The 13,263-nt window shown below is 36.8% G+C and overlaps 1 protein-coding gene across 1 annotated transcript in view; it reads left to right on the plus strand.

Annotated features, from left to right (window-relative positions):
* Positions 1 to 13,263, plus strand: part of UGGT2 (UDP-glucose glycoprotein glucosyltransferase 2) — a 204,828-nt gene that overhangs the window by 12,137 nt on the left and 179,428 nt on the right. The window contains exons 2-4 of the mRNA XM_040487223.1: positions 2,881 to 2,963; positions 11,113 to 11,243; positions 11,704 to 11,816. Of these exons, the coding sequence (XP_040343157.1) occupies positions 2,881 to 2,963; positions 11,113 to 11,243; positions 11,704 to 11,816 (327 nt within the window). The remainder of the gene's footprint in view (positions 1 to 2,880; positions 2,964 to 11,112; positions 11,244 to 11,703; positions 11,817 to 13,263) is intronic.

Raw genomic sequence — 13,263 nt, forward strand, 5'->3', positions numbered from 1 at the left:
ACACACACACACACATATATATACGTATATATATATATACGTATATATATGTATACGTATGTATATATATACGTATATATGTATATATATATATATAAAGCATTCATGGGAATTTCTCCCTGCCCCTCCCCATCCTCTGCCTCTCCTGCCTCTGCCTCTCCTGCCTCTGCCTCTCCTGCCTCTGCCTCTCCTGCCTCTGCCTCTCCTGCCTCTGCCTCTCTTGCCTCTGCCTCTCTTGCCTCTGCCTCTCCTGCCTCTGCCTCTCCTGCCTCTGCCTCTCCTGCCTCTGCCTCTCCTGCCTCTGAATCTTTTAGTTCAGCCTAGAAATTTGAGTGCCTATTTTGAGCATGGCCCTGTGATGGGTACTGTGTAGGAAGCAAAGATGACTGAGTATGTCCCCTACCTAATTTATAATTTAGTATTATTTGCTAGGGATGATTACAGGCTGATGAGGGTAAATTTTTATAACCTGTAACTTCCACATCTAAACTGCATTTATTCCACTGGTGTTGCTCTTGCCAAAAATATTTTTTAGAATTTTACTTATAACTGCTGTCAAGCTCTTTTGTACATATAAACATATTCTGTAGAAATCACTTTTTTTCCTCTGGTAGAATTTTTTGGGAAACAGTTATTTGGAGCTAGATGTATAAAACAAGTGAACAAATTGAAAATGCCAGTTTTTTCTTTTTTTTTTTTTTTTTTTTTTACTTTTTTTAAACTTAAGGCTAGGAGCTGATTTAGATGATCTCTCAAGGTTATTTCTCTCTCTAAAATTAATGATGAGTTCCTGGCAAATTGCCTCTGAAAGTAAATTCTAGAAGAGTTCCATAAGTGCTGAGAGCAGTGGTATGTTGAGGGAATAAGTGTATTCGAAGACTTTCTCAAGGTCTTTGAAGGCTTATACTTCTATGTGTAAATTCTGTCATCGAGAAGTTTGTGGACCTCCCATATTACTTTCTCTTTGGCTGATTCTTTCCCCTGATAAAACTGATGTCTGTGGCTGCACAGCCTCTGAACAGGTCTGTAGATGTCTAGGCAGATCAGTTAGGTATTAAGTGGTGCTCCCTGCTTTGCTTAACGTTTTGTACCATTCCTGTCCTTTTCAGGTCACACGTTCTGTTTATCCCATTATTTCCTCTGCTTTTAGCTTCTCCTTTTTTTTTTTTTTTTTTAATGCCATTGAGTTGGACACCGTTGCTAGCAAGAACCACTTACCAATTGCTGTGAATTCTAGTGCTTGTCCTGTTTATGTGGATGAATTAATCAGTTTTTCTCTTTAGTAACCAAACTCACAAGAATTACTTTGCATGTGTCTTGAATGTCCTTGTACTTTCCATTCATATTAAGCATCAAAGTTTACCAAGACTCGCGAGAAAGATAAGATGGGTGATAACAAATCTGTACTGTCTGTTTGGTGCCTGGTTCCTCTCTAGTTTAAACGGTTGAATCTACTTGCTTTGGGTGTCCTGTGCTTTGTTCTATACAGAACGGAATATCCTCTCACTTAATTCATTATTTCCAGAGGTTTTAAATGGCTTTGGTCATTTTTTATGACTTACATTCTGTGGAAAAATCGAAGTGTCTGGGATTCAAGGCCAAAGACCTAATTCGATACACTAACTTCCTATTCGTTTTTTCATTATGGTATTTTCTCTTCTAAATAATAAAAAGATTGTCTACATAAATAAGTAACAAAATAAAAATAATAGATAATACTGTTTTTTAAAGTTTGAGAGAGTGTGAGCAGAGGGAGAGGCAGAGAGAGAGGGAGAGAGCGAATCCCAAGCAGGTTCCATGCTGCCAGCATAGAGCCCAGCTCAAGACTCGATCTCATGAACCAGGAGATAATGATCTGAGCTGAAATTAAGAGTCAGATGCTTATCTGACTGAGCCACCCAGGCATCCCTAGATAATACTTTTTTTTTTCATTTTTCTTAGTTTATTTATTTGAGAGAGACAGAGTGCGAGCTGCGGAGGGGCAAAGAGAGAGGGGGACAAAGGATCCAAAACTGGCTCTGCACTGACCACAGAGTGCCCGATGCAGGGCTCGAACCCACAAGCTGTGAGATCATGACCTGAGCCAAAGTCAGACATTTAACCTACTGAGCCACCCACATGCCCCTAGACAATATTTTTAAAAAGTGTTTATAGAACCAATTTTTATAGAACACCAGGTTGTGTGTGTGTGTGTGTGTTACTTTTATATAATACTCCATCACGGTTAAATTATACTTCTCAGTAATTTGCAGTAACATGGATGGAGCTGGAGAGTATTATGCTAAGTGAAGTCAGTCACAGAAAGACAAATACCCTATGATTTCACTCATGTGGAGTTGAAGAAAACAAACGAACATAGGAGGAACCAAAAGGAAAACCAAGAAACCGACTCTTAACTATAAAGAACAAACTCCTAGTTACCAGAGGGGAGGTGGCTGGGGGGATGGGTGAAGTAGGTGATGGGGATTAATAGTACACTCACTTCCCATGATGGGCACTGAGTAATGTATAGAATTGTTGAATCATTATATGGTACACCTGAAAGTAATATAACTATGTGTTGGAATTAAAATAAAAACAAAAAATTATACTTCTCAGTGGTATTTCACATGGAGAAACAAAATAAATCCATTTTTTACTTGTAGCTAATGAGAAAAAGCCAAAAGTGATTTCTTGTACAGTCTTTTCCAGTCATGAATATATGCTTGTCTGTTGAGAATGATATCTGTGTAAGAATCATCCACTTGTTCTCTTCATTAAAATGAAAGTCACTTTAATTTTTGGAGGTTTTTAACCATAAGTTATAATTTGGTTCTAAAGTATAGTTTCTCATTTCATTTCTCATTCCCATCTATTAACTGATTACTTTTATTTTAATAGTGAATTTATGGCAGAAGAAAGTAATGAAAAATTTTGGCAGTTTTTGGAAACTGTACAAGAATTAGCCATTTATAAGCAAACAGGTAGGTGATGTGCATATTATAACTTAAAGGTTTGGATTTATGTGCATACATTAGATATGTCTATTTTTAACATTAAGGGTGAAGTGTAAATGCTTAATTGGGTTAGTAAATCTGAATATTAAATTTGAAAAGATGTTTTCCTGGATGTTTTCCTGTATTCCAAGCATCCATTTCCAAAAAATAGAGGTTTTAACGCTTTATTTTAAGAAAATTCATATAATTGACAGTGTTTGTGTATAGAAATAGAGAAATAGAAATTGTTGAATTATGGCTTTCTTTTTACCTAGATTTATATGAAATAGTATTACTTTTGTATCTAGTAGTGATTTTTTTTTTTTTGCCAAAATACTTGTAAACTCTTAAAGAGATTTTTTAATACTTGCCTGTAACAAATCAGGTAATCTGTATGCTTTCATTTCACTATTAGAAGAGTTACTGATTCCCGCTTTTTAAATATGTACGAATATATATTACAAATGTGTACATACATCTGTCTTTAGAATGGGCATGTGTTTATTAATGTATTCTTAGAGGTCAGTAGATTAAAGATAATGAAATTAGGTTTTAGCAGCACAGGTTAAAAGGTTAATTATTAATTATTATAAAGGAAGGCTATTTTCCTGATTCTACAGAGAATGGAATAAATATTAATGTGGATCCCTCAAGAGCAAATTCTTTAGCCTGGTAGACATGGGGAGAACTTCTTACTATGGAGATTAAATAGTTTAGAGAAAATTTACTATGGTGATTAGTTTATAATTTTGTTCTGGAGTGTAAATGTAAGAGAAACAACAGTTTTGAATATTTTAAAAGTGTTCATTTATTGGACTCCTTTTGGCTCAAGTGGCCTTGAATTTCAGCAATTTGATGATTTCATGAGATAGGTTTAAAAAATAGAGCAGACATGCCTTTAGTGATACTTTAAACTGAAATATTTTCAAAACCAAGTAATTTGCTTTTTAAAAAAAACTTTTATTACTGAAAAGCTTCATTATTATCATTATTTGGGTCACAAGAGATACTGTGCACTGCTTTAGATACTGGGAACACAAAGATGAATAAATGTGATCTATGGTCCCTGGACCCCACAATATTGTGAAGGGGACAACAGAAGAATGTTAAGAGCTTCGCGGGATGTGGACGACATGGAAGTGCATGAAAAAGGGCTTGCAGTTATTATTTTAGAGAGAGCAGGACAGCCTTTCTAGTGGTGAGTGTAGGAGTAGAGTCTGGAAGACAGGGACAGCCAGGTGGTAGGGAAGGGAAGAAAGCAGGAGAGAGGGTGGAATGCACAGAGGAATTTTGACCACTTAGAAGTCAACTTGCAAATCAATGGGAAACTGTCATTGACTGGCTTTGTATTTGCCCTGACAATTTTCGTTTTGGTATTTAAGGTAAAAATAGGCTAGATTAATATGTAAGATTCTGATAGTTTAAAAAAAATCCACCAAATTTTGTGTCTCTCACCTAAGCTCCTAAATGCAACTATCCCAAATCTTTGGTTCTCAGTATGTACCTTATAGCCTTATTCAGTGCCATTTTCCATTGGGAAGCAATCTGGAAAATTATTTTTACAAATTTTGAACTCTTTAAGTTGCTTAGATGTAGCCACATATTTTAGCTAAATGAAATGACATGCCTGGACAATCTGATGGCAGATGATTATTAACAAGTTGGAATATAAATTTAGGAATATGTAAGCTCTGCTTCAAGCATATAATGTAGGAGGTGTGTATTTCAGGGTTGAACCTAAAAGAAATTCTACTAAATAAGAATTACTAACACTGAAGATATAATTCTGTTAAAATCATTTATAATGGCAAGAATGAAGTGCATAAGCTGCATCATTGCTGATGTTGTTAGGTGTAGGAGAGAATGGCGTATATGAGGAGTTAAATATGTCAGCAACTGTCAGATTTACTGAATTTACTTCCAAGATATTATCCTAGAGGAAACATTTTAAATCCTCAGTTACTTGTAATTTTTTAGGTTGTTGAATCTCCATGAGACCCTGTAAATACTCTTTACTGAAGAATAATTCCGGTGATCTACTTGTCTAAAAAAGTTGTAATGTTGAAGATTTAACATTTCGAATACAGGTGCTATTTCCATGTCATTTAGTGAGAACACGTTACATTATGTGTCAGCAAATTAAGACCTTTTTAAACATTGAATTGCCTGGTTTTGCAACCATTTTAGATGGTTTTGCTACAGAGTTCTATTTTTGTCAATGCTTCAAGATTCAAGTGGCATGATATTAGCTAACCTATGAGTTTTGTGTGGTGAGTTAGAAATGTCATCCAAGGTTTATCTAATTCCAGAGTCCCTATTTATTTTTACTTATGTGCTCCACATAGAAGAAGCTCATTCTCAAAGTCCTTGAAGATTTCTGCGGTTTTTACATAAGTAAAGTTGCTTATGTATTTTAATGGAAAGATTTTCAGAAAATGTTATGACATTTCTAATTCAGTTACTTGTAACTGAGAACTGGGTTTGGATAGGAGGATGATTGCAGTTTGTATGTGTCACATTTGAAATGCTTGTCGAATATCCAAGTGAAGATCTCCCATAAGGTGATAGATGACGGAGATTTAGGTGGTAAAAATCTAGGCTAAAGGGTAGGATTTGGGAGTTATCAACATGAAGAGAGTCACTGAAGTTATAGGGAGAAGGTATAGAAGGAGAAGAAAATAAATCCCAAGGGCAGAACCCTGAAGAACATCAATGTTTAAGAACCAACCAGAGGATAGAGACTAGAAGTACCCGTAGAGGCAGGTGAAAACCTAGAAAGCACATTGTCATGAAAGCCAGGAGAATATTGATAAGTGATGGATGTTATCAAATAGCATAGACAGATCAAATAATGTGAATATTAAGCTTTTAACAACAGAAAAATTATTGATGACTTAGTAGTTTCACTGGTATAATAACATGGTAGGTTGAGGTATGAGTTGAGGTTCGAACCAGAGATAAGTATTAAGTCTTTCAAAATTGACTGCGAAGCATGACAAGATGCTCAACATCCCACTCATCATCAGGGAAATACAAATCAAAACCACAGTGACATATCCCCTCACTCCAGTCAGAATGGCTAAAATTAACAACTTGGGAAGGATGGGTATTGGCAAGGATACAGAGAAAGTGAACCCTCTTGCACTGTTGGTAGGGATGCAAACTGGAAAATGGAATGGAGATTCCTCAAAAAGTTAAAAACTGGGGCACCTGGGTGGCTCAGTCAGTTAAGTCTCTTCATCTCTCTGTAAGCTAAGTCTGTCTCATCATCTCAGCTCAGGTCTTGATAATCAGGGTTGTGAGTTCAAGCCCCATGCTGGGCTCCATTCTGGATGTGAAGCCTACTGGGGGTGGGGGGAGATTAAAAATAGAACTACCTTGCAATCCTGTAACTGCACTACTAGGTGTTTACCCAAAGAATACAAAAATACTAATTTGAAGGGGCACATACACCCCAATGTTTATGGCAACATTATCAACAATAGCCAAGTTATGGAAAGAGCCCAAATGTCCATCAACTGACAAATGGATAAAGATGTGTGCGCGCACGCACACACACACACACACACACACACACACACACACACACACACACTGGAATATTACTCAGCCATAAAAAAGAATGAAATCCTGTCCTTTTCAATGACCTGAATAGAGCTAGAGAGTATTATGCTAAATCAGTAAGTCAGAAAAGGACAAATACCATATGATTTTACTCATGTGGAATTTAAGAAAACAAACATAGGGGAAACAAAAAGGAAAACCAAGAAACAGACTCAACTATAAAGTTACGGGGGGGGGGGGGGGGGGTGAGTGGAGGGATGGGTTAAATAGGTGATGGGGATTATGGAATGAACTCGTGATGAACACCGGGTATTGTATATCTAAGTGTTCAATCACTAAATTCTACCCGGGGTGGGGGGGAGGTGGGGAAGATTGTGAAGCAAATAAGATGAATCAGTAGCAGGCTATGGAGGCTGCCTCTTCCCCCCCGCCAAAGGTGAGAGTGATTTATGTATATTAAATGCCAATAGGCAAAGTTCAAGTAAAACATGAGGCTAGAGAAAGAGGAAGGATATTGAAAGGGCGAAGTTGTTATCAGCAGGTTGGTTGGTAAGTCTGGATTCAGTGATTTTAAAACTTCAGCTGAAGTAGTCCAACACCTCCATCTCACGATTGAGATGATGGTACAAGTTAAGCCTAAATAACAGATGTTTACTTTCTATAAATCCCTGACCCCTACCTACATCCATCTCTCCCTTAGAGACCTTGACAGTGACCAGTGACAAAACTTGATCTCAGTTGACAGGCACTACTCACGTTTGTTTCTGTTGATGATTTTCCCTGTTTTCATGGAGGACTGATCCCTGTTCAATTGATATAGTCTTAGTTATGTTATTATATTAATTTTGGCTATTTTTCTGTTGGCCCTGCAGCTGTTATGTCTTTTTTAAGATAATTTCTCTAATCTGTACTGCTTTTACTGTTGAAGGTGAGTCTTACTTGTGTTACTTTTTTATTCTTGAGGGAAGCTAACCATAACTTCCTGAGAAATCCTGTATAGTTTGTTAAAGAAGTAGGAATGAATGTGCACACCTATTCTAGAACTCTTTAAAAGTACTATATTGGGAAAGTATCATGGCCTAGAATGAAGAGACTTCCTCATTTTTTAAATATTCCAGAAATGTATTGAAGGCCTATTTTATGTGCCAGGAGCAGAAAGGTACAATTGAAAGCCTAGAAAAGATTCCTGCATTCGCAGCTTATAGCTTAATGGAAGGGACAGCATTATTAAGTTACAAATAATTTTTAATTACAGTTTTGAGAATTGACCTAGAGATTGTACGGCCCTGTCAGAGTGTATGACAGGATCTGGGCGGGGAGGTCAGAGAAAACTCTTTCTACAACAATGGCATTTAAGCCAAGGTGTGCTAATAGGAGTTGGCTGAACATGCACTGCCTACCCTCCTGCATTTCAAACAGAAGGAACATCGTGTGAAGGCCCTGAGTGGTTAGCCCCCTCTAGCTCTGGGCATTGTGTCTTGGTCCCCCATAAGCAGTAATGAGTCAGCTGGCAATCCTTTCTTCCCCTTACTGCCATCTGATTTTGTCCGCCAGTATTCTTAGTCTTTATCTTTGTATTCTTAAGTATACATAAACTTCGACTACGTTCTCTGTTGGCTTTGGTGATATTCTTTCATTCCCAGATAGTATTTGTGAGGAATCTCCAACTTTATGTTACTTTCCACTTAATGTCCCTTTTGTGGCAGTTTTGCTGGTTGTGTGCTTTTCTGTGTCACCGGAGCGTGCATCGTTGACCAGGTCTTCTGTAAACCTCCACTCCTTCAGTTATTCTTGTTCTAGTTAAGTATATTCAGGGCTCACCCTCAAACTTGATGCTGCATTTCCTCCAATTATTTCTTGGTTATGTGAAGTTTGCTCCCTAGTTGATGCCTCATGAATAACTCCTAGGAATGATGACCTTGAGTTCTTCACATGCATGACTATGTACGTGTGTGTGCATTTTGTACTTCAGGTTTTTAACTTTAAGGTCCTATAGTTTTACTGGAAAATGCTGCAGTGCTAACCATTCTGAGTCTTCATTCTTAGGTATATAGATTCATTGTTCCTTTTTAATTCTGGACAGTTTTCTTGAATTACGGGGTTTCGTATCGTCGTTGTTGTTCGTTCTGTTCTATTCCCCTGATTCTCTGTTGGGGATATAATTATACATACTATAGGTCTCCTTGGCCTGACTTCTATATCTGTCATTTACTCAGATCTTTTTTTCATTTTCTCCCCTTTATTTCTGATTCATTGTCAGTTCACCTTTCCCCTGCATTTGGTATTTCTGTTTTTCCCAATTCTTTTTACTTCGGTGTTACCTCTAGTTTAGTCTGTATTTTATGGTACCCTTTCTTGTTCTTTCCTCCATTCTTTCAGTACAATTTTCATATCCCCCTGTATTTTAGTTCTCTCACTCTTGAGCTTTTTACCCAGAGCTGTAAAGGGGTTGAGGTTTTCTTTTTATCTTACTCGCAAGCCAAAAACTTAGCTTCCCACAGTTTCAAGGATCAGACATGAGACATGAGACTTCTGGATCCGAGCCGAAAGACTTTATAACTGACCAAGGGAAATCTCCTCAGTTGTCCACAGCTTTCTGTTATCAGCCAGGACCCATCACAGTAATTCTTGAGACTTATTACTGGCCTGTTCGAAAGGATCTGTGATTGGCACAATAGACCGTATGAATGATTGAATCATAAGTTGGTTGTAATTCTGCATTACGTACTCCACCCTGTCCTCTGCTTGGCAAGCCAAAGTTCTAATGCATTTCCGGCCTTCTGTCCATACTGGTAACAGATTTCCTTCCTTTTTCACTCCATGTAGATATGCGTGTCTGTACCTATTGTCTGATGAAGGTCAGACCTTACCTCATCCAAGATAGGTCTTTGTACTTGTCATAGTGGGTTGGACTTGAAGCTGACAGAACCACTGGTAGGGAAGTCCCCTTGCATGGAAGAGAATTAACCACTAAGACTTGATTAGGGGAAATTTTTGAATGTACTGCCCAGTTCTTGAACTGTAATCTCTTATTTTCTTTTCAATAATAGGCAAAGTAGAGAACTACTTTTTGCCTGATTGACCATACTATTTTGTCAGTATGTTCACTATCAATTAACAAGGGCTTCTTCTAATCCTGTCAATTTGACCCATGGAGCTGGGTCTTTTCTCCTCCAAAAATCCAAGTTTCTGTCAGCAATCCATCTCTGATCTGTCACGTACTGTGAAGGATCTGAGATTTTACCATTTCCAAGCTAACAGATTAGTTTCGTGGATACTGACAGAAGACCTGAAACCCTGGACGAGAGGCAAAGGACTTTATTACTCAAAGAAAAAGCAGTACCCACCATGTCCACATTATTTGTGCTGGCTCCCTGAACCCCAGTTCCCATAGAGCAACATAGAAGTCAAGATGGCACCTGTACCATGAATGGGTTGAGTTAAGGAGAGGAACCAAGCAAGGGTTGAGAGCCCAGCGCCTTTGAGCAAGCAGTAAATACAGCAGTCAGCAAACACCCAAATCTCCCTCACCACCCCCAGAGTTTCTCCATTCAGACAGTACCCTTTCCTCCTCCCCCAGGAGGGTGTCTGTAGTTGCACATCCCTTTTGTCCTCCCTTTTCACACCTGGGAACTGTGAGTGAAGCTCTGGGTCTGCCCCAGCTCAGCTCTTTTAATGAAGTTTCCATCAATTGATAGCTTAATGCCAAGGAGTAAAGGAGAGAAGACATGACCAGGGAATGTCTAGGGGCCAGTTTATGGGCGTCTGCGCCAGTTGACTCCTGAGCTGCTATGCTGTTACCTTACCATCTCTGGCTGACACAGTGGCAACAGTGCAGATGATAAGTACACCTCAGGTGGTGTAGAGAAAAGAAAAGGGCAAAAATATAGTTCTTTCCCTGGTTATTCCAAGAGTGTCACCAGGCCCTCTGTAGCTCTCAGCTTCTGTTCTCCTTGGCCCTCTCCATCAGAAAGATCTGTCTCCCCTGGGGTGTCAGAGTTCTTAAATTCTAGGATTCATCCTTCTCTTTGGTGTCTTCAGGATCTTGGGAGATGGGTTTAGAGGAAACCAGCTTCAGGTTATTCTATACAAGAAGACCTTTCTCTTCTTTAAGGTCTGTTTCAAATTCTGTCTCCTAAAGTATTCTGGACATACTAATTGCTTTTGGCTATGTGCACTAAATCTGAGTAGAATTTATTTATACATGTCATTTAAAATTTATTAACGATCATATTCTTCAATTTTTGCGTGCTGTTCATAGTCTCCTCTTAAATGATAAGTAGAGCCTGTATCTTTTCCTTGTTATTATAACTCCATAACCTTGGAGTGAATTGATCTGATATGCTGGCATCTTCCAAATAGATTGACAATATTATTTTTACCTGGACTTACATTGATTGTACCTCACTGGTAGATCCAAATGAAGTTAATAAAACAGATCTTGATTTTCCACTTTTCTCTAACCCTAGCCATAACCAAACTTAAGAAATGATTATATATTAGTTTTACAGTAGAGGTGTGTCAATGTATTGAAAATGAAATGATGTCCTTTTATTTTGAATTTTTTTTATAGAATCTGCTTATTCTTATTACAATTTAATCCTGAAGAAAGCTGGACAATTCTTAGACAATTTACATATCAATCTCCTAAAGTTTGCTTTCTCTATAAGGGCATACTCACCAACTATTCAGATGTTTCAACAGGTATGTAAAAATACCCAAACTATAATTGACAAAGAGGCATGCTGGTAGTATACATAAATCTATCTTAATGTGAGTATCTTTGGTTCCAAAGGATCTACAAACTTACAATACCTGGTTCCGTAGCCTATCATTGATTATATTATCATTGTTATTGATTGTAATTGAATATATTGTATAATTTTATAGTTCTGTGGAATAAGGAGATTATGAGGACAAATCATTGACATGAACAGTAATGAAAGTTTTAATTTGGAATTTTTTCAATAACTTTGAAGCATGTATTTCCTACTATAAAGTTGATTTTGTTAAAGTATTTGATTCTGAGTGTAGATATTTTTTTACTTAGAGCAATAACTTGATAGTAGTTGATGAGTTATTTTAATCAAAGGAATGCATGAGTTTTAAAGATTATATTGTAATTATCAACTACTGTAGCTAAATATAATCTTTGAAATCTTAGATTGCAGCTGATGAGCCCCCGCCAGATGGTTGTGATGCATTTGTGGTTATCCATAAAAAACACACCTGTAAAATTAATGAGATTAAAAAGCTGCTGAAGAAGGCTACTTCAAGGTAAGTTAATAATAGCCTTTAGTGAAAGGTATGGTTTATAAAAAGAGATGAGGGTTGAAATAGAAATTTCTTATAATAAGCAATGTCTTCATTATTAAAAATTTGTATTAAAGCATGTGCTCTGGATTGAAAAAACTGAATGAGCTGGTAGTTAAGTCCTTTCAGTATTTTGTCTCAATTAGCTTTTGATTTTAGAATATAAATTATATCAAAATACCATAAAATACATGAAATATGTTTTATATAATCATAAAATGTGTTCTCAAACATGCAAAATTGTGTATTTATTTCGCTTCTCTTTATTTTTTAAGTTTATTTGTTTTGAGAGAGAGAGAGAGAGAGAGAGAGAGAGAGAGAGAGAATGAATCCTAATGTGGGGCTCGATCCCATGACCCTGGGATCATGACCTGGTCCTAAATTGAGTCGGAAGGAAGCCCAACCTACTAAGTCACCCAGGTGACCCTGGCCTCCATCTCTTTAAGCTGAATGTATAACCTGGGAATAAAAAATTAATACTACAGTAATACAGAGTATAGAGTTGCATTGTTATAATGTATTATTCAAAACTTTATTTTTTTACTTCTACATAGTTAATACAAAAGGATGTGGATAGTCAGAAGGAAATTATTAATTTATTTGTACCAGTGTGTGTTTTACTGCCTGATTTATCTGTACTTTCAAAAGTATTAAAGTTGTTTCTCTAATTTTGAAAGAGCTATTTATATGTTAAACAGTAATATAGATATAGTAATTCATATCAGTACTTCCCTTGTTTGTTGGAAACCTTTTAAAATATTTGGTTATATTTTATATTAATTTTAATGTACAGAAGGCTTTTTATTTTTATGTAGGCAAATTTTGTGTGTGTGGGTGTGTGTGTTTATAGTTTTTCCAAACATGCATGAGAGATGTTAAATTTTACAGTTGCTTTCCTAAAGTTTTTCCTTTCATTTTACCTTAAACTTTTAATCCATTAATTTTAAACTCTTAATTCATGTAATTTATTATTATGAAAGGTAAGGAGCCTATCAGATCTTTTTCCCTTCAGATGGCTAGTCAATTAAATATTCATTATATTTGTTATGCTCTATGACATAGCTACTCTGTATATTGCCTGTTTCTTATAGCAATGCCATGCTGTTTTAGTATTTGTTTTAAAATATATTCTGATACCTAATGATACAATTTCATTGCTACTTTATTTCCTCCAAATTTTTTTATAGTTCTATGCATTTTTTGATGCTTTCAGATTAACACTAGAGTCCCTTTTCTCCTGCAAAAATGAGCATTGGTAGGATTTTAATCAGAATTATGAGGGGTTCCTGGGTGGCTCAGTCAGTTAAGCATCTGAATCTTGATTTCAGCTCAGGTCATGATCTCACAGTTCCTGGGACTGAGCCTCACATCAGGCTCCACACCGACAGCATGGAGCCTGCTTTGGATATTC

The sequence above is a fragment of the Herpailurus yagouaroundi genome, unplaced genomic scaffold (assembly GCF_014898765.1).
Source record: "Herpailurus yagouaroundi ecotype Mexico unplaced genomic scaffold, PumYag 164, whole genome shotgun sequence".
NCBI classification, from domain to species: Eukaryota; Metazoa; Chordata; class Mammalia; order Carnivora; family Felidae; genus Herpailurus; species Herpailurus yagouaroundi.